This window comes from Miniopterus natalensis, chromosome 19 (genome assembly GCF_054644295.1).
Source record: "Miniopterus natalensis isolate mMinNat1 chromosome 19, mMinNat1.hap1, whole genome shotgun sequence".
Lineage (NCBI taxonomy): Eukaryota > Metazoa > Chordata > Mammalia > Chiroptera > Miniopteridae > Miniopterus > Miniopterus natalensis.
In genome coordinates, this window is record NC_142099.1 from 37,092,082 (window position 1) to 37,117,337 (window position 25,256).

The 25,256-nt window shown below is 55.7% G+C and overlaps 1 protein-coding gene across 1 annotated transcript; it reads left to right on the forward strand.

The window, feature by feature from the left end:
• The first annotated feature begins 2,372 nt into the window (after positions 1 to 2,372).
• GPA33 (glycoprotein A33) lies at positions 2,373 to 24,247 on the forward strand. The gene is given in 7 exon segments (XM_016202332.2): positions 2,373 to 2,421; positions 11,637 to 11,791; positions 12,330 to 12,546; positions 17,171 to 17,323; positions 22,859 to 22,978; positions 23,555 to 23,678; positions 24,112 to 24,247. Coding segments are annotated over 7 exon segments (948 nt in total). The 5' UTR covers positions 2,373 to 2,378.
• Positions 24,248 to 25,256: the final 1,009 nt, after the last annotated feature.

Consider the following 25,256-nt stretch of genomic DNA (forward strand, 5'->3'; position numbering starts at 1 on the left):
TGTACGTGACCGAAGTTAGCAATTATACAATTGCATGCTTAAAATGGTCTTTCTTCCTGGCTAGGTGGACAAATGCCTGACACACACTATCATGAACAATTGGCTGAATACATGAATGAGCTCACAGTTTATTAGGAGGAATGAGACCAGGGTCAAAAATAACTCAGGCACAAGGCAGAGTGTAGTTAGTGTCCTAAGAGAGCCCCAGAACGCGGTGTGAGTTCGGGAGGGAGGCAGGAAAGCCTTCACAGAAGAAGAGGTTATGCCTGAGCTGGCTTTTAAAGGACAAGCTGGATTATAACAGCAGATACGGTGGGGAAAGGAATCCCAGAGGGGATGGTGTGGACAAAGTCCTGGGGTAGGAAAGCATGTCCAACTTGGTCAGAGCACAAGTTACATATTTTGGAAGAGAATCCCCGGGAGGTAGGCTGTGTTTGAGAAAAATACTAGACTATATGGACACAAAAATGGCTGTAGAAGAAACGGATACCCAAGGCTGCCCCTGCGGAGCGGAGCCAGGTGCCTGGGAGGCAGAATCGGGGGAAGACTGACTTTCACATTGCATTTCTGTTTGAATGCTTGAATTTTGTATGTATCCAGATGAACAAATTAAGTGAAATGTCTGTTGGCAGCGGAACTGGGCAGAAGGGAGAGCCCAGTGTTGTCACTGAGGACAATCCCTGTGACATCCCCTGCCTAGAACCTCACCACACCCGGCGCTTGGTAGGATTCAACAATTATTTTTTTTTAATGAATGAAGTCCCCAGGGAATCCTCCTAAGATGAATTATTAAGTGAAGCATGGGTATATTAACTCAAAAATAAAAAGACATTTCAAAGTGAGAGGCAACAAGCATTTATTTGAGATCAGTAAGAACAGCGATTCAGGAAGCACTGATTCGGGCAGGAGCCCAACAGTGTTCAGATGCAGAGACAAAGGCGATGAGTATTGATGAGAAAAAGGAGGGGACAATGACATCAATAGGAGGAAGGCTTTGCTACTGATGCAGATAACATGATACAGTGATGTTAACCTAAACGTGTTTTAAATTTTCAGCCCAGTAGTCATAACTGCCTTCTTGTTTTCTTTGCAAACAGTTCTTTGGGTCACAGTGTTGCCCAGGCCGAAGGTGCTTTTGCCCTGTTGGACACCCCAAGGCATGAGATGTGCGCGGCAGTTCCTTTGGGGGCAGCTTCGGCGCTATTTAAAGTGGATCCGTTGATATTATCTTTATTAACAGTGGGAGCAGAGCAGGGACAGGGAGGGACTGCAGGGTGACATCGGGCAGGGTGGGGCTCATGGTGACAGCTCCAGCATGGGGAAGGGGGTGGAGGGGAGGGGGGCAGGGCAGACGTAGCACTAACACACTGAGAGGCAACTGACAAGGAGGGGACCCCTCAGGAGGAGAGAGGACTTTGCTGTCTCTGTACCCTCGGCACCGCCTTGAACTTGCGGAGGGTGACATCTGACCACTAAGGTGGACTAGAAACCAGAAAACAATCACCAGCTACATGCCCCTGGAGAACTCCTTTAACCTCTCTGAGACGGACACCTGTGTATAACACTCACAATGCCCATCTCCCCAGTTGGTTCTGACCACCCCATCTAAAGAAGAGCCCCTCCCCTGCCCACCTCCTGTTCCTTCCCATCTCCCAGGCTATGCTCCCCACAGGACTCTTGCTCATTAAGTTGATGGCCAGTCATCCTAGCTTGCTTGGGACTGAGAGGTTCCAGGGCCATGGGACTTTTGATTTAAAACCAGGACAGTTCCAAGCACACCGAGGCCAGGCTTTCTAAGGTTGTGTTCTTTGATTACTGGTGTACTATCTACCTCCTCTACTGGATGGTCAGCTCTCTGAGGGGACAGGCTTCCTGTCTCCTCATGAAGTCTCTAGTGTGGGCTGGGGCCTGCAGACAGAGAGGGAATTAGAGGCTCATACCATGGTTCAGACTGTGGGCAACACCCTCTTTTATTGGCTTTGGACCCTTCTCTGAGATCATTTCCCTTTTTATTACAAGGCAGCAATTTCCTGCTTATCGTGGGAGAAGCCCACAGATGGGTGAGGAGCCCAGGACTTTGTACACCTGTCAAGTGGAGAAAAGGCAGGGAGAGAGGCTGGTTCAAGGAGCAGGCGAGCAGGTTCCCATTGGGCCTCTGGTGGAGGCGGTGGAGCACAAGTCCAGTCCCATAGGTGAGTTCACCTGCCAGTCCAGGTGAGGGGCGGGGTATGCGGGCAGCTCAGCTGGGGCGGCCAGGAAGAGAAAACCACAGGAAACCTCTGGGCCAGGCCAGAGGTGGTAGCTCTAAGGAGCCATCCCAGACCTGTCTGGGTGCCCCCAGTGCCCGGCAGGGCTTGAGGCACTGAGGCAGCAGGACCATGGTGCGGACGAGGCGGCCTGAGCTGTGGGTGCTCTGTGCAGGTGAGTAGGCTTCTTCCCTGTCCTGTGCTCCAGGGTGTGGGGGAAAGTCTCCGAAAGTCTCCCAGGGTGTGGGGGAGGCCCCCAGGGACACAGCTGTGCTCCTGCTGGGCAGAATGACCAGTCCTTCACTAAGGTGGCAGGTTCTGGTCCAGAACCCAGAATCAGAATGGCTTTCATTCGTATATCAGTAAATAAAATTCCAGCCCATTTCTGGAATGAAGAATTTGTAAATCTCAAAGATCATATTTTCTGATCCCAAATCAGACCAGAGGGTCGGACGCAGGATCTGACCATTGGGAAGAAATGTTTGAAGTTGAGTTTGTTCTGGAAAAGCCAGGATGTGCAGATCTAGACCTGCTCACTACTTGGGATTTTGCCTTTGCCTTAAAACCAGAGAAAAGGGCAATGTTAAGAGTGTTAACATCTGTATCACATATATGGAAACTGAGCAGAAAAACAATTCAACTGACCCAATATCATTCCCAGAGCAAGAGAAGACTCAACCCTTCAACAGCAACAAAACTAAACAGGCCCTTTCCAAAGCCTTCTGCTACTCTGTTCACTGAGAATGCAGAAGATGGGGGCCCCACAAAATAGAAATCAGGCAGCTGTCAATACACAGCTGAGTCTAAGGCAAGCATTACATAGCCAGATGGCTGTGTGGGACCCGTGCAGTTTCTCGGGTTAGGCTTGGCGTTAGGGCCCTGGGCATGGTGGGAAGGAGAATGGAGGAGGGAAGTTGAGAGATGGGGGTTGGGAATTTTATGAGTAGATTTCATTCGGTGTATTTGGCAACACTGAGAAATCCCATCAGCCTGCAATTTAGAAGCTATTGTAGGCTCCAGGGAGCTGGGAAGGAAGGAGGGAGGTGAAGGGTTATAGCGGGAAATATAGGAGTCCCGAGCCTTAGCATGTGGAACCAAGGAGGCTCATCACAGAGGCAAGCCCCAGGACCGCTGGACTCCTGCCCCCCAGGTTGTCCTCCCAGGCCCCTAGCCCCCCACCTTCCCCATCTCTCAACTCCTGGCCATGGGGCCCTTGGGTGGAGGGCAGCCTGGTGCTAGGGAAGGGCTAGGTAGAGGCTTGGAAATGGATCTGGAAAAGACTGATTCTCTCAGGCTGCCCCAAGCGGGGCCCACCGGGTGGTCCATCTGACTGGGACCCAAGGGCCTGCTCACCAGGTGACAGGGCCTGGTCCATTCCTTCATCCAGACAGCTCTCTACTGAACACATAGTTTGTGCGGGAACTGAAGATGAGGGTCTGGAATAATCGCAGTCATGAGATCATGAGAGAACCCGGCAGGTCCAGATGGGCATGGGGAGGGGCTGAAAGGAAGCTACCGTCCTGCCGTCCTGCCGTCCCGCTGGGGCTGGGCTAGTGACACCTGCCTTCCCCTCCCCACCCGCTGCAACCCACAAGTGAACAAAAAGAGAGGAGTTTGGCTTAGGAAATAAACCCAAAACATAGAATGAAAAGCTGCCCTAGCTGTGTTGCCTAGAGGGGTCCGTTTGCCTCCCCTTTGAGAAGGCACGTGGCCCTGGGTGACTCGTCAGTGGAACCAATTGTTGGGCTGTGTTCAGATGAAGTGTGTCCCCTGCGCCTCCCCTCCTCCCGTCCCCTCACCTGGAGGCCAGAACCTCGTGCCCACCAGCTTTGCCCTAGAGCAGGGGTGGGGAACCTTTTTGCTGCCAAGGGCCATTTGGCTATTTATAACATCACTCATGGGCCATACAAAATTATCAACTTAAAAATTAGCCTGCTATATTTAGTCAAATATTTAATTAACTCGTCTCTAACTTGATGGCTGGAACTGCTTCTCTTTGGTGAGGCCTTGGGAGGGCCGGACCCAATGATTTTGTGGGACCATACACGGCCCTTGGGCTGGACATTCCCCACCCCTGCGCCTAGAGGATGGGGTAGAGGAGCTCAGGCTCAGTGGCCAGCTCGGGTCCTACGGACAGTTTGTTGAGTAAAAAAGTTTGGGGGAGAAATAGCCATTGCCATGTGCACGTGAGCAGTGAAGGCCTTCAAAGGTCAAACCTAAAAGCAACCACGTGGCCCTCCCCACCATACCTCATGAGGGGACACCAGAGGAAGGAGCAGGGAAGTTAGGGAGGGCTTCTTAGAGGAGGCAGAGCTTGAGTTGGGTTTCAGAGGACCTACTGACCTTTGCCATTCTTCTTTTCTCCACCTGAACTTGCCCAGTCATAACTTAGATTTTGCTATGTCCTGGGCATAGCATCACTGAGCTGATAGAACAGGCCTAGGGCCCCCTCAGACTTTGGGGAGGGAGAAGATACCACATAAGAAAATAATATGGAGGGGACACAAACAGAAGGTAGTGCATTAGAGAATTTAAAAACAAGGCTAACAGTGGCTATCCGTCGGCCTGATAATTCTAAACGTCAGTGACAAATACTTCTCCCTCCTAGGGCTCCCACGCCTCCCACTGCGGCACCCCAGCCATCTCTCTTCCTTAACTGACTTTTGCGTGGGGCAAAGTAGTTCACCCTGATAAGCCTCCATTTCCTAATCTGTGAAACGGGCAGGATAATCTCTGACATGTAAAAATGCACATTGTCCCCCAGAGGTCGTGATAGATATTCAGTGAGTTCGTAGATGTAAAGATCTTGGAAGAGTGCCTGACACACGTGGAGCATTCAGCAAATGCCACTTGTGTGTGCCCAGAGTCAGAGTGGCTGTGGGTGAGCCTGGAGTTATCACCCCTCCCAGAGGCCACTAGAGAAAACGCTCCAACCTGTGCCCAGAACCCAGGCTCCTCCACTCTGGGAACTGTTTCAGCCACCAGACTCCATGAAAGACTTGGCATGATGAAAGTTTCAACTGTAGGGGAAGAGATTCAGAAAGAGGAACCACCAGGAAAAATGTCCCTGAACAGTGGTGCCCAAGTCACTCAAATCTTTGAAGACATGATCACACACACACACACACACCACGCACACACCCCACCTCCCCAGAACTAGAAGAAACCTCCTTGAAGACTAAATGAGAAAAATTTGGGAAAATACTGCTTTACACAGAGAAATAAAGGAACCCGTCATCCCCAAATATTCCAGATAAGAAAATATATTTTTTCTCCCCCATCTAAAAAAATTCAGTAAACCAGTGGATGCCAATCCATGATGGGTGCTGATGGGAACCAAGTCCCCCAGTTCCTGGCCTTTGAGGCTGGTCCCGCTGTTTTAGAATCCTTCCCTTGGGGTCTGTTAGGGCCAGTCAATCCCCCACACCCCCAGCAGGGGAACTTTCCCTAAATACCTTCCACTTGGCCACTCTCAGTGCCTGTGTGACCAACGGGAAGTTGGCATATCTGAGCCCCATGCCTTGGCTCCGTGCAGGCACCTGGCCCACGTGGCGAGGCTTCCAGGGCTCAGCCTCAGCCATGCACATCTGATATCTGAGAATCGCCTATGAGAGTGACCCCGTGCCCACAGCCAGGCTGGTGTCAGTGACAAGTGTGCTTCCATCTGCTCCAAGGCAGTGAGCCCTGAAGCCACTCTAGTCCCCAGGGCCTTGCTTCCGCCTGGAGCCTGCCGAAGCCGGAGCCTGTCAGCCAGTGCTCACAGGGAGGGCTCCGGGGCCTGGGGGCTACACAGCTGCAGCGGTGCCGTCAGGATTCAGATCCCTGCCCCGGCCCAGCTTTAGAGGAAGGGTGCCAGGAAAGATCAGGCTGAGAGGGGGGCATGTGCAGAGGGCACAGTGGTGTGTGGGGCAGTGGCTGGCGACCCTGGCTGCCCAGGGTCACCCGGGGAGTGGATGGTCAGGCTGCCCCAGACCTTATGAATTGGAACCCTGAGGGACGGAATCTGGGCACCCCTTTGATTTTGAAAGTCACCCAGGCTGTACCGTCCAGGTTTAGGGGTGCAGACTGGAACTTGAGGGAAAGTGGGTTGAAGGAGCAGTCACCTGTTCCCGGGGCAGGTCCTCTGCAGGTGGCTTGCAGCTCAGGTTTGCACGGGCGCCTGTGTTACTGGAGCTGGGTCAGAGTCAGAGTGCTGCAGGGACCATAAAGTGGGGATAGGGCAGGGGCCCCCACCTGGCCACTCTGGCAGCGCCTGACCACAGAATTTCATTGTGGGAGAGTCTGGGCGGGGGGAGAGCTGATGGCGGGATCTGTCGGAAACCGTCCCGAGGGGACAGTGTGCTGTTTGTACTTGGCCGGGACGTGTGCTTGGGGCCATAGTGGGAGGCTCAAGGATATCACGTAGGGGACCACACCCCCCAAACCACCACTGGCTTGTGTCGTTTCTGGAACCCGCCCTGCTTCTCCCCTGCGCTGCCCTCTCCCCCACTCGCCTCTCCTCCCCTTTTCTCCTCGCCCTGGGGCGTCCTCAGGACAGGCCCCCCCCTTTCCTCTGTTCCCTCCTGCCATCGAGTGCGTGAGTTTCCACGGAGGTTTGGTTTACTCGGACCCGTGATTATTGCTACCGTGTGACTCAGGAGTGAGTGCTGGCCCCTGCCCGGTGCCCAGCGGCGGCCACTGCGTGGTTGTCACCTGCCCTCAAACCTCCGGGCAGCCAGCTGCTTTTCAGGGCTCCCCTCCTGCCTCTCTCCCCTCCCTGGTCCTCCAGGCAGCCCTGCCTCCTTCCAAGCCTCAATTTCCTAATCCCACTTGCTCCCATCAGAATGTCCCACCCGAGTCCCTTTCTGGGGCTCCATGGGTAAGACAGTTAGGGCAGTGGATTTGTCCTGAGGGTTAAAGGACCCGAGGGTCTCCCCGCCCCAGATAGACCTGCACCTTAGCAGGAACATCAGCGCAGCCCAGGGGTGCGGATTTCAGACTGTGTGGAGACAGCCGTGGTGCTCCCTCCCCTCGGCCACCCAGTGCCCTTTGAGCTGCTTTCTGGTTTTCTGCCCTGGTGAGTCAGGGTGCCATAAACAGCGGGCAGGACGTGGCTACCAACAGGCACCCACCCAGGCCTGTTACAGAGTCCACCGGGACAGCATGGAGTGCGGGGTGGGGCCCGCCAGCTCACCGCCCGCACCTGCCCCTAGGGGCACAGGTGACGGGGTCCTGAGCAAGACTCATCCTCCAGGATCCCCGACCCTCCTCCCACCCAGGCTGGGGTCTTTATCTTCTGTCCCAGTGGGGACCAGAGACACCTCACGCTTGGTGGCCCTCTGGCTCCAGCTGGCTCCTCTCCCTGCGACAGGCCAGCTCGGACTTACCGGAACCGTTGTGGTTCCCAGAGCACCCCATGCTTGTTGCAGGAAGTTCAGAAACTAAAAATGAACAGAGAAGAAACCCCTGATTGCCCCATGACCCCAGAATCCAGCGACAGCTGTTACCATCCTGCATTCGGGTCTGCTTTCTTCTAGAACCTGCTTTCTCTCTGCAGTGATGGAGAAGAGGGGGTGGCTGTGTAGACGGTCACGCATCCTGATTCAGTCCCTCGTATACACACCGTCAGCCTTGTGGACTGAATCCCTTGGGAGCTCCTTCAGGTCCCAGCCCCGCAGGCAGCCTTTCCCCGACAATCCTGGACCCACACAGCCCCTGCCTCTCCCCACACCTCACTCCCTGGCACCTGCACTGAATGAACAATCGGGCTCTATTAGGAGGCTGGCTGGCAGTGACCTCTGACTGCTTCTGGGAAGGGACTGTGCCTTAACCACTCAGCCGACAGGGTCGTATTAGCACCCAGCTCTGTGTAGAGAGCTCAGGGTGGGAAGGAGCACAGACCTGGTGAGGGGGCCTGCACCCACCCACCCTCATCAACATGAGAATAGTGTGTGGGGAATAGACATCTGCCTGAGGTGGTTCCGAAAAGCCAGCAAAGAAAATGAAAACACTACCTCAAAAAGACACCTGCACCCCCATCAACGCAGCATCCTTCACAGTAGCCAAGATGTGGAGGCAGCACAGGAGTCCACAGACAGATGCTGGATAGAGAAGATGTGGTGCACATGCGCAACGGAACATTACTCAGCCATGAAAAGGGGGGAAACCTGCCATTTGTGACAATGGACCTCCAGGGCATTACGCTAAGTGAAATGTCAGACAGAGGAAGACAACTACTGCCTGATTTCACTTACATGGGAAATCTAAAACAAACAAAAACGTCCCCAAACAAAACAAAAACAGACTCATAGAATCAGAAATTAAACTGATGGTTGCCAGGGGGGAGGGTGTGGGGGAGTGGAAAAGGTGACAGTCAGTGATATTGTGGTAACTGCACGGTGACCGATGGTTACCAGACTTAGTGTGGCCATCACATTGTAAGGCATATAAATTTCAAATCATTATCCTGTGTACCTGAAACTAATGTAATGTCATGTGCCAGCTATACTTAAAGAAAGAAATAAAATAAAAGCCAGTGCAGTAAGGGCTGGGATGTTCCCTGTGGGTTCCTGGAGGAGCTGGGGCATGAACAAGCCTGTGACCGTTTTCCCAGTGCCTTGCACTAAACTAGGCCGAAGGGAAAAATCGTTGAATTGATCAGCATTTGCAGATTCCTAAGATCCATGTTGAACAAAAAGTTCAACAAACATTCATTGATTTCTAACCCCCTCCTCCCCCAGTTGCCAGCTGGAGGGCTACAGAGGCCATTCTTGGGGGGGGCAGGGAAAACCCACGTGCGAGCGTGAGGTGCCGCTCAGAGACCAGCCCTTTCTCAATGCCAGCACACGCGTCCAGGCCCGCGGCCTCCAGCATCCAGCTCCTCCCTCACTGAGACGGCGGCTCCTCGGAGCAGATGGCTTTCCCTGAGCGGAGGCGTTACTGCCAGGGTCCCTAGGGTTCCCCCGCTGCTGTGTGCCTCCAGCAGCCAGTCCATCAAGCATTTCATTATACTCCTCGATGGATTGCTTTCCGTGAGCTCTCAAGAGACCGTTTATCATCTTAACAAACCTTAATTATTTACAAGCAGTCGTCCAGGTTTCAGGCGGGGTCTCCGTGGCCCCCCCTTAGGGAGGTTAAATAACTTCCCCGGTTCCATCTGGGACACTTTGAAGACTTGGCTTCCCTAGCAGGGCTCCTTGGGGCTCCTTTACTTGATTATTTCATTTTATTTTTATTTTCCAGCAATCTGTGGGATAGGGTCTTCAACCAAGTGTCTCCGGCTACGGACCCCACCCGTGCCATGAGCTTGAATTCTCTGTAACTCATTCATTTGCTAGAGCAGAGTCTATGTGGGCGGCAGTTGGTCGAAGCCCAGGGTGTAAAGATGAAAGGAACCCAGCCCGTCGGGGAGGAAGGCGAGAACTTGGGAGGCTGGGCCCTGCTTATGTCCGGGGAAAGGTGTGTACACTAAACGTATTGTCATTCAGCCCCCACAACATCCTGGAGTTGGTGCTATCTGCATCATAAATTTGTTTATTTATTGATTTTGAGAGGGAGAGAAACATTGATCTGTTGTCCCATTTATTGACACGTCATTGGTTGCTTCTCGTATGGACCCTGACTGGGGATTGAACCTGCAACCTTGGTGTGTCAGGACGACGCTCTAGCCCACTGAGCTACCCGGCCAGGGCTCCTCATTTTATAGTTGAGGACACTGAGGCACAGAGAAGTTAGTTAAGTTGCTCCAGGTCACACAGCTGATGAGTCAGAATGAGGTGCCACCCTGGGCAGCCGGGCTCCGGCATTTGGGCTCCGGGCCACCCTCCGTGTGGTGTGATAACCCTTCATGAGAGGGAAGTTCAGGAGGCAGGTGCTCACGGGTCGTAGGTGGCACAAAGGACAGTCATCCGCTCTGCTTGGGGGAATTGGACATTTTCTCCAGGGCAATGTTTGAGCTCAAAGCACCTTCCTCCGCCAAGGACACAGTGCAGGGAGGTGCTGACCCTTCCTGCAGGTGGAGCACCTGCTCTTCCATCTGTACCCCGCCCCCCAGGAAGGCTGGCAGTCACTGAGCCATCAGTCCTTGACACCCCTGGCGAATCAGCGTCAGGGGGCCAGCGAGGAGCCCGGGTAGAGAAGGAGCCCCTGGGAGTGAGGGGGCGGAGGCTCTGGGGCGGGAGGGCAAGCTCTAGGGAGGGAAACGGGCCAACTCCGGGGGGCGGGCAATAGGGAGGAGGGTGCCCGATGCACCTGTGCAAGGAAGTGGGAAGGGGGGTCATTGGAAGGCTCTAGAAATTTCTAGAAGTTCTCCACTTCCTAGTTTTCTAAACACAGGTTGAATGTCCCACCCGGGGCCCCCCACCGAGGAGGGATGAACAGTGCTCCGCCTTTGCCCAGGGCTCCCCTTTTCCTTACGAGCTCTTTCTCAGCCGCTCCTTTCCGGCTTTCCCCTCGCGACTCTAGGCACGTGAAGTGACTTTAGCTCGCTGTCGCAATGGCCTCCCAAACGGGTCGGTTCTTGAGTCCCAGCCTCTAGCGATTGTTCCCGCTTCCTGGGAGTTCCCGGGGTGCTGGTGGGTGGTTACCCCGTGTGATTCGCTTTGTCATAACCAGGCAGGCGCCTCAGAACGGGCCCCGGGGTAGGGCGGCGGAAGTGAGCCCGCAGGACAAAGGTGCACATGGTGCAGCTGGCAGTTGCCGGGCGCTGCGGGTAAGGAGCCGCACTGAGCACAGTGCCTCCCGCGTCGGCCGCCTCCTCACAGCCCTGCCCGGGAGGACCGGGCAGGGAGCTTGGCGCGGCGCTCAGGGCCCGGTGCTCAGCACACAAAGGAGCGATGCTACTTCCCCCAATGGCCACAGAGAAGGTGTGTGGCCCGGCCGGGTGTGGCTCAGCAGTTGAGCATCGATCTAGGATCCAGGCGACCGGGGTTCGATTCCTGGTCAGGGCACGTGCCCGGGTTGCAGGCTGCAGCCGATCAATGACTCTCTCATCATTGATGTTTCTATCTCTCTCTCTTCCTCTCCTTTCCTCTCTCTGAAATCAATAAAGATATATATATAAAAAAAAGTTTAAAAAAAAAAAGAGAGAAGTTGTGTGATAAATGTGGAGACCCACAGAAATGGGACTGAAAGTATCGAAGGGACGTTTCTGAATCGGAAGAGAGTTGGGGTGAGGAAAGGACAGTGGGAGGAGGTGGGCTGAGGCTCGAAGCCAGGCTTGTCTGGGTGCTGTAGGGAGGGGTGGGGAGCGCCGAGGTCCCCTGCTGGTCCTCACCCAGGCCCTCAGGTGCCCTGTGTCAGCTGCGGTTGTGCTTGGGGGGCCCGGGGGGTGGGGGATGTCACTGGCATTCCTGCAGAGGTCCTCTGGGTGTGCCCATGTCCCTCACTTCTCCCCCCCCACTTCCTTTCCAGTCTGGGTGACTGTCGCTGCCATCTCAGTGGAAACCCCGCCGGAACTCATCCGGGCTGCCCGAGGCAGGAGCGTCACCCTTCCCTGCATGTACCGCACTTCTGCCCATGACCGGAATGGGTTCATCCAATGGGACAAGCTTCTGCGGAGCCACACGGTAAGGCTCCTCAGCAAGAGGGAGCCCCACGGGGACCGGCACAGGGAGGAGGGGGCAGGATTAGGGTTTGCGTTGGGGCAGGCCTGATCTCAGTGGACTCCATGTTCTGTTTGATAACTGGTGAGTAAATCAGTGAATAAATAAGCTCCAAAGGCAAGATTCAAGTCAACCAAGTGGCTTGGGAGCTCAGGGTGGCTGCCTAGCACCATGCCTGGCATGTAGTAAGAGCTCAATAAATACTGGCTGACCAGACGGGTGAGAACAGACAATGGGCTGAAACGGGACGAGTAAGAGATGCTAGAGGCGACAGGAGGTGACTGTGCGGGGGTCTGAGGAAACCCCATTTGTTTGCATGTGCTCCCGCGGTGGGAACTGTCTACCGGCCCCAGTCTTTCCATATTGTTGTTAAACACGGGTAGGCGTTGTAAGAAGGAGCCACACAGGAGAGCTGTTTGTTCTGGGGGCTGTTTGTTTCTGGAGGAAGGGCCGTGCCGGGGCCTTAGGGTGGAGACCAAGTGGCATTTCTCCTTCCTCCCAGGAAAAGGTGCTCATCTGGAGATTTTCAACCCAAGACTACGTCTACGGTGACCTTTATAAGAACCGTGTCAACGTGTCGGGCAATGCTGAGCAGTCCGACGCCTCCATCACCATTGGCCAGCTGACCATGGATGACAATGGCACCTACGAGTGCTCAGTCTCGCTGCTCACAGACCTGGAGGGCACCTCCAAGGCACGCGTCCGCCTCCTGGTCCTGGGTGAGTGTCCCCACCTCCTTCCGGGTGGTAGGAAGCAGGTGCGGCGGGAGGGCTCGGAGGACGAGTCCTGGGGTAGGACAGAGCCAGACGCAGCAGTGCCTGACCGGACCTACGACTCCTTGGTCATACCCCCGTCTCGGGCGGGGCTGCGCCTCCCCGGAGCTGCAGTCCTGAGCTCTCCAGGAGAGGGAAGCTCCTCGGGGCAGAGGGCAGGGCCCATTTGGGTGTAACCGGGGGTCTGCCTGGGAGATCCTGTCCATGCTCTGCCCACTGCCCTTCCTGGACACCTCTCCTCTTTTTTTCTTTTTAAATCTTCTTTAAACATAACCCAAGGATATGTTCATCGATTTTCAGAGAGAGCGAGAAAGGGAGAGGGAGAGAGAAACATTGGCGGGTTGCCTCCCACACATGCCCCAGTCAAACCTGCCACCTTCCCGGTGCACGGGACAATGCTCCACCCAACTGAGCCACCCGGCCAGGGCAGCACCTTTCCTGTTTTTCATGCCAAACTTTCTAAGGAGAAGAAAAGGGAGCCCAAGGTCCTGTTATAAAGGCACTCGCTGTGCCCTACTCCCCTACTGAGGGCCCGTCGAGACTGTCCTTCCCTGTCATAAATCCAGCTAACCAGCAGCAACCCTCACACCAGCTCCCACCCCTGCACCCCAACAACACACGGTCGGTCAGGTCTACTGCCTTTGAAATACGTCCCAAGAGACCATTCTTTTCATACAAATAACTTCTTATTGGAGGTTACAGTTCTGAAAGCACCTGAATGACTGTCTGCATGGATACCTTCATCCTGTAGGTGAGGCCCAGAGAACGCAAGCACCCGGCTCAAAGTCAAAGTGACTGAGAGCTTCGGTGAGCACCTGCCCTCCCACCAGCCTGGGGAACGGCCTGCACCCTGCAAGGGAGCAGCCCTTTCAACCGAAACGATGCCTCCTTGTGCCTTTGTTTTTCCCCTTTACACTACTTAGTGGGGTTTAATTTTTCATTACATAAGGCGGCTGCCTGGCTTTTCGAAGCATTGTAGTGAGTTAAACAGAACCCTGAATGAAGAGTGACTGTCTCCCCTTTCCACGCACCTCCCAACAAGGCGGCCAGTGGTAGAGCTGGGTGTCCTCCACACTTCTCCCCATGTCCTCTCAACACACGTGCGCACACACACCACACACGTGAGTGTGCATACACACACACTTTTCCTTTTCCTTTCTTTCTGTTCCTTTAAAAAGAGAGAGATCACATTACAAAGACCACTCTGCGATGTTCTTTTCTCGATGCTTCATGCACATTTCTCCAGATTTACGTATGACTCCCTGGTAACAGCAGGGGTCCCGTTGCGTGGATGCACTGATTTATCCAAGCGGTCCATGCTCACAGCCAGCCTCAGGCTATCTCCATATTGTTCTGTACGAACAATACTGACATAAAAATAGATATTCTTTCACAGTGTTGTTTTTATTTCTTTTGGCTAGATTATTAAAAGTAGGATCAGTGTTAACCACACCAGCTAGTTTCCCCAAAGCAACTTAAACCACCATTGGCGTGCTCTGAGCAGGCCCGTCTTCCCACAGCCTTGCCAGTACTGAATGTTGTCAGCCTGTTTAATTTGTGTAAATGTTGTTAATTTGCTAGGTGAAAAAATTCAGTTCAGTCTACATCGCATTTTAATCTGACATCAGTAAGCTGCACCCACCTCCTTCCCCTACCTCCTTCCCCTTCCCTCCTTCCCAAGCTAGAGCCTGACTCCCTGAGGCTGGGAAATGGGGGGCGTGGCTCGCTGTCCTCACTCTCCTTAGCCCCCCTCCTCCCCCCATTTCTGGATCTTCTGAGGTAAGGACCCGAGGGGGTGTTAAGGGGGAGGCACAGGCCCCTGCACTCTCTTGGCCAACAGAGTCGCCATCTCTCCATATTTACCTAACCTTCAGTGCACCCTCCCCTGCACTCTAGAGCAGACGTCAGCTCGCCTGTTATGTTGGATCCCCCATGGCATTAACCTGTGCTCTGTCCCTCTTGCACCCACACCAGCCACAGAAGGTGGGGGACAGAGCAGGCCCGCCTGGACGTGCCCACTGTGTTTTCCTCCCTGGCTCCATGGAATGGGGGGCTGCCTCTCTCTGGAGGACCCCGAGCGCAGGGAAGGTTGTTAGCATGGAGCTTATTTCTGTTCGGCTTTCCCGTTCATCCACTATGGCAGCGTCAGTCCAAACACAAACAAGCAGCCGTGTTGGTGATTCTCACCCCTTTAAAAATACTGCTTTTAAAAAATAAGAAACTGAAAAAGACAAGCACCCACCTATGTGCCTAGGCATGTGTTCACCTCTCCCAGCCCTGTGCATGTGCCTACTCAGCGCCCACCTGAGCTTGTGGCCTAACCGGCCCGTACTTTCCTTTTTCATCCCGTGGCACCCAGCACCTCCTGCTGATGGGAGTGCCATGTCCCTGGACTGCTCGGGCAGTCTCCAACCAGACCTATTACAAATAACGTCACAAGGCATTGTGCTTGCATAGCACTTAATTTTATATTTGCATTAGCTCTTTGGAGAGAGGTTACCCAGCCAAGAAAAGGAGCGTTTTCCTCCAGTTTCTCTTCTGCTCCCCTCCCCACATTCTCTCAGTGCCCATGTTCCCCCAGCTGAGTCCCTCACTTCCCACCTGATCTTTCTCTGCCTAATTCTCGCTCCTTCTGGCTCCCTTTTAACTACTCCTGTCTTCCTGCAAGGAGCTGGTTGGGGAAGGCAGCGGATCCCACCCCCCAGAGCCACTGCATTTTAGTTAACTTGAAGAGTGAGGGGGCCTTGCTTAATCTGAGGTTATGGACCTCGGTGAAAACCAAGCTTTGCTTTAAAAAAGAGGGACAGAGATCATTCTGTGCTATGTGTTAAGAAATCCTGCAAATTCACTTAAAAAAAAATAAAGTTTTCTTTCCAAAAGGTTCTCCTGCGGGACTTTTATGCATAAAAGCTTTAATTATGCGGCGCCGCCCTGGGCGAGGCGGGGCACGGGTCCTGGTCACTGCCCGGAGGCCGCCTGGCCCTGGGACACCTGCCCTGCGCCCTCAGGACCAGCCGCCTCCGGCCTCTAGCGCCCCCTGGTGTCCAAATACGGAATCGCAGGCTCTGCCGTGGCCTGGAGCCCACCTACCTCCCGTCTGGGAGGGAGGCCCAGCCCACCGAGGTCTGAGGTCTTGGGGGCTCCCCACAGCAGGTGTAAGGGCTGCTGGGCTAGAGGGGACAGGCCGGTCCTGAACAGCTCCCCCAGAACTGTGGGGCGGGCTGGGGGTCGGCAGAGACCGGAGTTCACTCTGCATGTGCAGTGACCCCGCACCTGTGGGGTCTGGACTGCGATGGGCCGCACTCTACTGGGGCATGTAAAGAAAGAAGCAGAGGGGACTGGCCTGCCACCCACGGCTTCCAGTATAGCCCTGTCCCCTGTGGGACCTCCCTGCCCAGCCCCAAGGACACCACCTGAAGTCTCAGGCACACCTGTCCCTTTGCTGGGAGGGCCCACCTCTCCCTGACCACCACCGCCTGCACTGTGGCCTCCTTCACTGCCCCCTTCCAGTGGCAGCCTGTGCTGTGACTGCCTGTCCCCTGCCCGCTCACTGTCCAATCACTTGTGTTGTGCCCACTGGACTCCTTGAACACAGGGACTCACTCGCTGTGTCACCCCAGTCCCCAGCAGTGTCATGCGTACAGTAGGTGCCTAATAAGGTCTGTAGAATGAACCGCACTATACGATTGTGCGGATGGTGCTGAATGGGGGGCCTGGCTGGAGGTCTGCAGGAATTCCAGGTTAGGTATGAGCTGCGGGCTGACGGTTTCTGTACCCTCCTTTCTGTGGGCTCCCCTGTCCTGACCTCTGTCCCTCTGTCCCCTCCCAGCCCTCTGGTCCTCATTTCCTGCCCAGCACTCGCGCTGCTGCTGGGGGTCTCTCCTATCCCCTGGCTACTCTGGACAACTGTGTTTTATCAGCAAAGCCGGGGAGGAGGGCAGCGCCTAACCCAAAGTGAGCACTCCCGAGGCAGGGGCGCCGAGGTGAAGGGCTGGAGAGAGCAGGGCTTCCGTTCGCCCCAGGGGTAGGCAAACCGTGCCCAGGCCAGCGCAGCCTGTCTTATGTGGCCTGTGGGCTAAGAACAGTTTCTACATTTCTGAAGGGTGATTTACGAAGCAGTGACAGAGACGGTGATGTGGCCCTTCACAGAAGAAGTCTGCTGTCTCCTCATGTGACAGGCTGAGAAGAACCTAAAATGGCACAGCTGAGTCACTGGAGGGATGGCTGGTGGGGAGCCCCCTGGACCTGGGTCCGAAGGCCAGGTTCCAGCCCCAGCCCTGTGAGACGGTGCCCAGCCCCCTCTCTGGGCCTCCGTATCCCGGTCTTGATAAGGATGACGGCTCTACGCCGGCCATGGGGATGCTTCCCACTGCGAGAGCTGCCTCTCTGATGGGGACAGGCCGTGGGGAGGCGTTTCAGGGGGACTGACCTTCTAGTGTTAAATCTCACGTATAGGCTGTGAATTTCTCTGCCTGAGAACAAACAAGGCAGATGTGTGTGTTTGGGGTGCGAGCTGGCTGTCACCACGCCCCACCTGACTCATGTCCTCTCTTTGACCCCTCCCCTTCAGTGCCGCCCTCCAAACCAGACTGCGGCATCAAGGGCGAGACGGTGATTGGGAACGACATCCAGCTGACCTGCGAGTCAAAGGAGGGCTCCCCGGCCCCTCAGTACAGTTGGAAGAGCTACAACCTGCTGAACCAGGAGCGGAAAGTCCCACCAGGTAACCACATCAAGGGGCAGCTGATTGGCAGGCTGCCAGGGGAGACTGTCTCGCTCCCGCCTGCAGCTGGCACTGCTATGCTCCAGTCATCTCTCTGAGCACCGATCTCTCATAACAGCACCTGCCTACCCCACAGGTTGCTGTGAGCGACAACAGTGATTTCACGCGAAGCACTTAGTGGAAGCACATACTGTGAGCTTCCTGGGTGTCCCGGTGCCCGGGGACTCAGTTCTCTGGAATAAGCATCTATCATCGTCACTCTGTGTGAAAGCCCTGGGACCTCAGCTTTGATTACGATTATGTCCTAAAGGACATATTTGAGGCCCCAAGTCCAACTCTGGCTCTACTCAGACTCCCCTGAACCCTACCTCCCCAAACATGCCCCCTTTTATGGCCACACACCTCCAGACGAGGGCTGCGGTGGGGACCTGTTCTCAGGGACTCAGGGACAGGATGCGAGTTTCACTTTTGGTTGCCAGGAGACTGATTGTGTCCTGGGCAGCTTGGTATTTGACCTTTTGGTCAGGAAACAAACTGAAAAAACAAAAAAAAACCAGAAACCATATAAATATCCTCCTGTTACTGTGGAGCCCACTGGTGTGGGCTCACCCCGCCGGGAGCCCTGGCCCCCGTGCCCACGGCTGCCTGGCCAGCTGCACCCAGAGTTCCGGAGGTTAAGAAGGCAAGGCTGAGAGGCGCCCTTGGTCTAAGTGGTGGGGGGTCTCCAGCTCAGTGGGGTGGGAAGAAGGAGAGGGGAGGGGTGCGGAAGGCCGGGAGGGGCCTGGTCAGGTCCCCAGGAGCCCCGTGAGTGACCGCTAGCTGGGGCTTCCATCAGACCAGGGTGAGTTTGCCATTGTACCCTTCCCTCGTTTGGGGGCTAAACAAGAACTTCTTAAAAGGAAAAAAAAAAAAGAATTGCTGGAACCCACTCGATCTAATGAAAAACAGAAGACGTGTGGATTTCAACAAGCTTCCAGTTTGGGTCCATATTTCCGGTTGGCAGCTTTGTACTGAGTGTGCCTGGAGCTCGGCTGACACCACCTGGCAGCCCCCCTCTGGCCCGTGAACAGTGCCTCGGGCGGTGGTCACCACAGCCTGCCATGGGCACTGGTCGGTCTGCCCTTCCTGCAGCCAAGTGTGCACAGCGGGGTCCAATGCTACAACAGTTTACACCCAGTGGCGCTGTAGCCCAGAGGACGCAGGGGATCAAAGATCGTGTCTCTGAGGGGGGACTGGAGCAGGCCGCACAGCATGGTGCGTGGCATGGGCTCTAATCTGGGCTCAGCCCCTTGTCTGCTATGTGACCTTGGCAGGTGACTCAGCCTCTCTGTGCTGTAGTTTCTCCAGAAAACATGGGCATAAAACTGGTACTTACTTCATAGGGTTGTTGTGAAGATTAAACAAAAGCACACGGGACGCACTGAGGCCAGTGCCTGGCAGATAGTAAGCACTCGGTCAGTGCTGTTCTGTGAGCTGGACCCTGAGGATCCTGAGGATGTTCTGTGAGCTGGATCCAGGCATGTGGACAGCACAGGGGTCCAGAGCATTGGGAGTGGCTGAGGAGAAGAAACGTGCCCACGGAGGAGGGGAGTGGGGAGCGTGTGCGCGAGGGGGAGGGGGAGTGGGGAACGTGTGCCCAAGGAAGGACCAGGAAGCCCTGAGAAGGCCAGGAGCCTGTGCCCTGGGTGGGGAGGCTGGCCTGGGCCTAGAGGCCACGGGCTCCTTGTGGCCAGCACTCCATTCGTGGTTCCCCCGCCTCCAACAGGAAAGACTCAGCTGTTGTCAGAGCCCAAAACCTCATTTTTTCAGTAATCCAAAAGGGGAGACACCTGAGGACACAGAAGGAGTTAAAGGAAATCCACTCACCTACTTCGGAAAAGCTTCATCCTGCCTGAGTTAAGACTTGCTCAGTCGGCCTGGGCATCGGGGAGTGACGGGCAGAGTGGGCTACCCTGGCACGAGGGTGCGGGCGGGGCTCCACCCTGCCTCACAGAGCCCTAGGAGCCCGTTGTGTCTGCTTCCTCTGGGGTCATGGGGAACCCATTCCTCACTTTTAAAGCATCTCAGGCCACAGTGGGCGACTTGGAGAGCAGGGCTCCTCCTGCACCGGGGGGCAGAACCCCCACATTGGAGATGCCCCCTCTGACCCAGCAGTCAGTGGGAACAAGCCAGCAGAGAGGACAGGGAATCTGAATCAGCGCACAGGGATTGAGGGCTGACTCCTCCACTAGCCTCTGACCCTTAGTATCTTCATCTGAAACGCTGGGAAGATCATTACCCTGCCCCCCCCCCCGGAGGCTGTGAGGAGGGTAAGAGGAGATCCGTGTGTGGTATCTCTGAACATCCTCCGTAAACCAGGGCATCATGCAGGAAAGGAGTAGGGATTTGGGTATCGGGGAGGGAGGGAGGGGTAGTTCTGGGGGCTGGGGCACTTTGAAGAACTAGTTGACTACCATGGGGCGGGGGACAGGAAAGTTAAACCCTGTCAACTGACAGCAGTGCCCAGGGGAGACCAGGGCCCCCCTGCAGGGAAATCTCTCCCCAGCTGGAGCAGGGGGAGCGGGAGGCGCCCTTCTGTGCATTTCCTGTTTGGCCACAAGATGTCACCATTGCAGCAGAAACGTTAGTTTTAGCCTGATTTCTGAACTATTGGGTCCTTCCCAAGAAAGGGGGTTTGGGAACCCCAACTTAGGATAAAAGCGGCTCCTGGGATACCGGGTACGCACTGGGCAGCCCCCGATGCCCGCTGCTTTCTTGAGGAGCCAGGGAAGGATGGTGCTAACTTGAGTAGGAAGCCCCACGTCCCGTTCCTTAAGCAAGCCTTCCCTCCGCCAGGGTGCGGTGCGCAGCTCCGCAGGCCAGGGTTCACGCTCTAAAGCAGTGGGAATCGGGTAAGGGCTGTTTGCCCGCGAATATGTCCAGGGCCAGAGAGCATTTCCCAAAGTGGGTTCCTTCAAGGTGTGTCTTAAAAAATCCCACCCAGACACTACATATTTAACCCTTAACTCTAATTTCTAAACCCATTCTGGACATGGACTCTTTTCAGTATGTTAATAACCCAGGTGAGCAACATGCCAGAGAGTACCCCGAGGTGAGGGATGCCAGGATTTTAGGGAGATCGAGCACCCAGAGAACACTGCCCTGGGCTTCCAGGAAAGAGGGGAAGAAAATAACCGTGATCACCAGCTGTTATTTCCAGCTGGGGAGGGAGTGGATGGTTTTAATTTTAGCCCGTTCTTTACAGAGGTTTCCCGTGCCCTGTGGCGGTGGTCACATTCCCCTCCCATGCGCTCCACTTGGAGCCCGTCGCAGTCGCCGCAGTGCCATGTCTGTCGCCCTCCCAGACCGGGGCCTTTCACCTTGTTTAGAGCTAATGGGACCAGAGTGTCTGTTCTGGATCAGACTGAATTGAAATAGTCCTTTTATGTCCTGTACGAGTTTTATAATGAGCTTACTTTGGTTTTATAATTCCTTCAAAGAAATTTGTCAGCTGCTTCAGAAAGTTCTGGACCTAAAACGGGATTTTTGTTAATGACTTACCATTTTTTAATTTTGTAACCTTGGGCAAGTCAGTTACCTCTGGGACGCTGGAGACGGAAATATTGGCTCCGTCTACCATCCGAGATTGTTGGGAGAATCAGGGGCCTGGTACCTGAGGAAGCGTATTGACTGGCTCGTCCAGACAGGGGAAATGAGTCCTGCGAGAGGTGAAGCTGGGGTGATGGCAGGGCCGGTCCGTGCCCCTGGGACCATGATGCAGAGCCTGGCCTTGTTACTAAAGATTACGGCTGCCTCTGAAACATGGCTGGATCCTACCTGCAATGTGGGACATCTCTGGATGGTGTGCAGCCACCTGGTGGCAGCAGGGACCACAGGGGGCTCTTTCTGTGGCAAATGAGAGTGCAAAGGCCTCTTAACCCCTCTCAAAGCTGCAGTTACAACAAAGCTTCTCTGAGGACAGGACACGCAAACATGTCTGAGCACCAAGCTCTCCCTTTCGAGGTGAGGAGATAACAGGGTCAGAGAGTCCGCAGGAAGGTCACTCGCGAAGACATTCGGACCCTCCCCTGAACTCAGGAGGGTCAGGGTTAGCACTCCCGCCGCAGACACGGGCTGTGGCTCCCACAAGTTAAATGGCCCACGTGGGTGGCAGACGATGAAGAGTCCAGACAGACAGCTGCCTCCCCGACCCCCAGGTACACACACTCACATATGCACACTCAGACACACACTCACATATGCACACTCACACACTCACATACACACACTCACATATGCACACTCACACACTCACATACGCACACTCAGACACACACTCACATATGCACACTCACACACTCATACACACACTCACATATGCACTCACACACTCACATACGCACACTCAGACACACACTCACATATGCACACTCAGACACACACACTCACATATGCACACTCACACACTCACATACGCACACTCAGACACACACACTCATACACACACTCAGACGCACACTCACATACACACACTCAGACACACACTCAAATACGCACACTCAGACACACACACCACATACACACTCAGACACACACTCAAATACGCACACTCAGACACACACACTCACATAGGCACACTCAGACACACACACATGCACATTCAAACACACATATGCACACTCACACACACTCACATATGCACACTCAGACACACACACACTCACATACGCACACACATACTCCCATACTCACATATACACACTCACACACCACACATATACGCACATACACTCACGTTCACGCTCACTATACACACACACACCATACACTCACATATATACATTCACACACACCATATATTCACACATATACACATAAATACAGCACAGAGACATACACCACACACTCACGTATACACATTCACAACATACCACACACACTCACATATACATATATACTCATTCTCTCACACACACACACACACACACACACACACACACACACACACACACACTACTCATGGCAGAAAACCCAGAGATCAGAGTTCTTGATTTCTAATGCGTTCTTCCACTTGAGTCCCAGCTAAGGGATTTGGTTTCTGGAGATCACAAAGGGGGTCACAGTGGCACCTAACAGAAGGCGTTTTCACGCGGCACATGCTGTACACCACACGTACAGAGCACTCGCCACGGGCCGGGCCTCCTGTTGTGGGCCTGGAGTGGTCAGTGCCTCGTCTCATGCTCACAGTGCCCTGCGAGGCAGGCACCAGCACTGCTTCCTTTCAGAAATAAGGAAACTAAGGCTTAGTGAGGCTGTTGCCTGCCCAGAGGCACAGGGTTGATAAGTAGCAAGTGTCAAGCTCAGGGCGCCTGCCTGTACCATACGCCCCCCGAGTCGCGCACCTGCCTGGTCCCCCGTCCTGCAGCCTGGAGGTGGGTCTGCTCCAGACCGCAGGTGAGGCCAGCCCAGTGCAGCCGGGCCGAGCTCCGGGCTGTTTCCACTCCGCTGTGGCTCCCCTCCCCGCCCCTCTCCTCACCCAAAGGCCTTCCTCCCCAGGCGAGGGGCAGACCTTGTCTCTGAGGAACATCTCCACAGACACGTCGGGCTACTACGTCTGCACCGCCAGCAACGAGGTGGGGACCGAGTCCTGCAACATCACCGTGACCGTCAGGCCTCGTAAGAGCTGCTGAGTGTGGATGGAGGGACAGAGGCAAGGAGCGGTGGGGAGGAATCGCAGCCTCCTTCGGGTGCCCACTGGCCGGCAGCTGGGGTGACCAGGCCAGACGGGCACCCTGTGCTCGGCTCCTGCTGCCTGGGGGCCAGTCTGGCTCCCTTGCTTCTTTGGAAGCAGTGCCCAGAGCCACCGCCACAGCCCTTTGGGTGGGACACTGACCAGCTCAGGGATAAGTGGAAGTAGGAACTGCCTGGTTGACAGCCGAGGATCCTCTGGAGCCCAGGGAGCCCAGGGAGCCCAGGGAGTGTAGGGACACAAAGCCAGGGCCATCTGCCCCTGTCTGCATCTCCATGCAGAAGAGTATCCGCAGACCCCTGTCACGCTCCTACCAGGCCGCCTTTCATGCAGGGCTCCCAGAGGCTGGCTCTCTGGGCTCAGAGGACGGGAGCCCTGGGGACTGGAAGGGACTGCCTGGGGCCCTGGCTGCCGCGGGGGCCCTCCCAGCACGCTCGGCTCTCCAGCCTGGGCTCAGGCCAGGGCTCCTTGGGCTGGGGGTGCAGCTGCTCTGTCCCTCGCAGCCTCCATGAACGTGGCCCTGTATGCGGGCATCGCTGGTGGCGTGGTGGCGGCCCTCATCCTCATCGGGGTCCTTGTCTACTGCTGCTGCTGCCGGGAGAAGGACGAGGACCAGGAGGCCAGGCCGTGAGTGTTGGGGCCTCCGGGTGGCACCTAATCAGAAGGCGTTTGGGCAGACTGGGTCTGGGCAGACTGGGAAGACTCGTCCCAGCTCCTCACATCAGGGGATAGATGTCACTTTCATGAGCACGCCCTGAAGCGGCGTTGCAGTCCCAGACTTGACCCAAGGCCCGTGGGTCCCGGGGCAGGGCTCCCTGTGGGTGCCAGGGCCAAGTGTGGCTGGAGGCTTTGTCACCGGCCGGTCCCTCCTGTCCTGTGGAGCCAGCCTGCTCCCCTAATGCCCTCAGTTCAGGAGTGGAACAATTCTGGGCCACTCCCTGCCCTCCCTGAGCCCACCCTTCAGCCCAGGGTGCAGCTGGCTGGGTGGGGATGGCAGGTCGTGAGGAGCACTGGGCCCAGGTCCCTGAGCCAAAACTTCCCTCTGTCCTCACTGCCTCAGGAGTCGGTCCATCTACCAGGAGCCTCGGGAGCAGCTGAGGGAGCTTTCCAGGAGGCAGGAAGAGGTGTAGGACTCCAGGCACAGAAACCAGGGGAGCAACAGCCGCCAGTGCCCTGACCATGCTGCCCACGGGTGACCAGGGCCTGCTGCAGGATCGGGGAGGGCCAGGGCGTCCTTCCCAGCCTCCCCGCCTCCTCTCTGCTCCAGCAGTTTTCCTGATCCCCTCCAGCACTGACGCTGCACCCCACCCCCCGCCGTGTCGGAGGCAGAGGCGCAGCTTAGCCTGATGAGCTGATGCAAGTGACCCCTACCCCCGCCTGCCTCCAAGTCCCCAGCTCCTGCTCCCGCGACCAGGCTGCAGCCTCCAGCTTTCTCAGAGCCAGCGGGACAGCAGGGGCTGCCGGCTCACAGCGAGCCCAGCGCCAGGCCAGCGCCAGGCGGAGGGGTCCCACGCAATACATTTTTGTCGAATGAATGAAAGAATAAGGGAGCGTAAGAAGGGCTCCCTATTATTTATCCAGCTTCAGTGTGAACTCCTTGCTCTGGGGCCCACCTGGCCTGGCCTTGAGTTCTCCTTCCAGGCTCATCACCCACAGATTCCGTGCACATTCAGACACCCCGGCGAGGGCCCCCTCCAGCCGCCTGCACCTGCCCGCAGGGCTGCCCACGCAGCGCCCGTCTCCGCCTGTCAACACCCAGCTGCCCCCGGCCCATCTCAAGCCCCTGTGAATTTTATAACTGTCCTGGTGTCCCACCCCCATCACCAGTCAAGGGCACAGGTACCTGAGCACATGTCTCTCCCCATTAGAGCCGGAGCCCCTCGGAGCAGGGCCTGCACCTCGCCCCTGCTTTGGGCCTTCGTCTCTGGTCCCCCTGGTGTGATTGCGGACAAAGATGGTGCCCACCCAAACCCGTCTGCTCGTTTGGAGAATCAGGATGAGTTGATTTAAGTGAACACTCACAGGAGCCTGTTTGCAGCTGCCTGGATTCTCACATCTTGGTGATGCCTCTAAAGGCCAGAGGAGCTGACATGCCCACCTGCCCCTGATCCCTAAGCCGTGCCCGGCCCAGCCCACTCCTGGCAGCTGCTGGCTCTGCTGTGCTGGTTGGGGCCCTGCTGCCCCCCAAGCCTCTCCCCGTTCCTG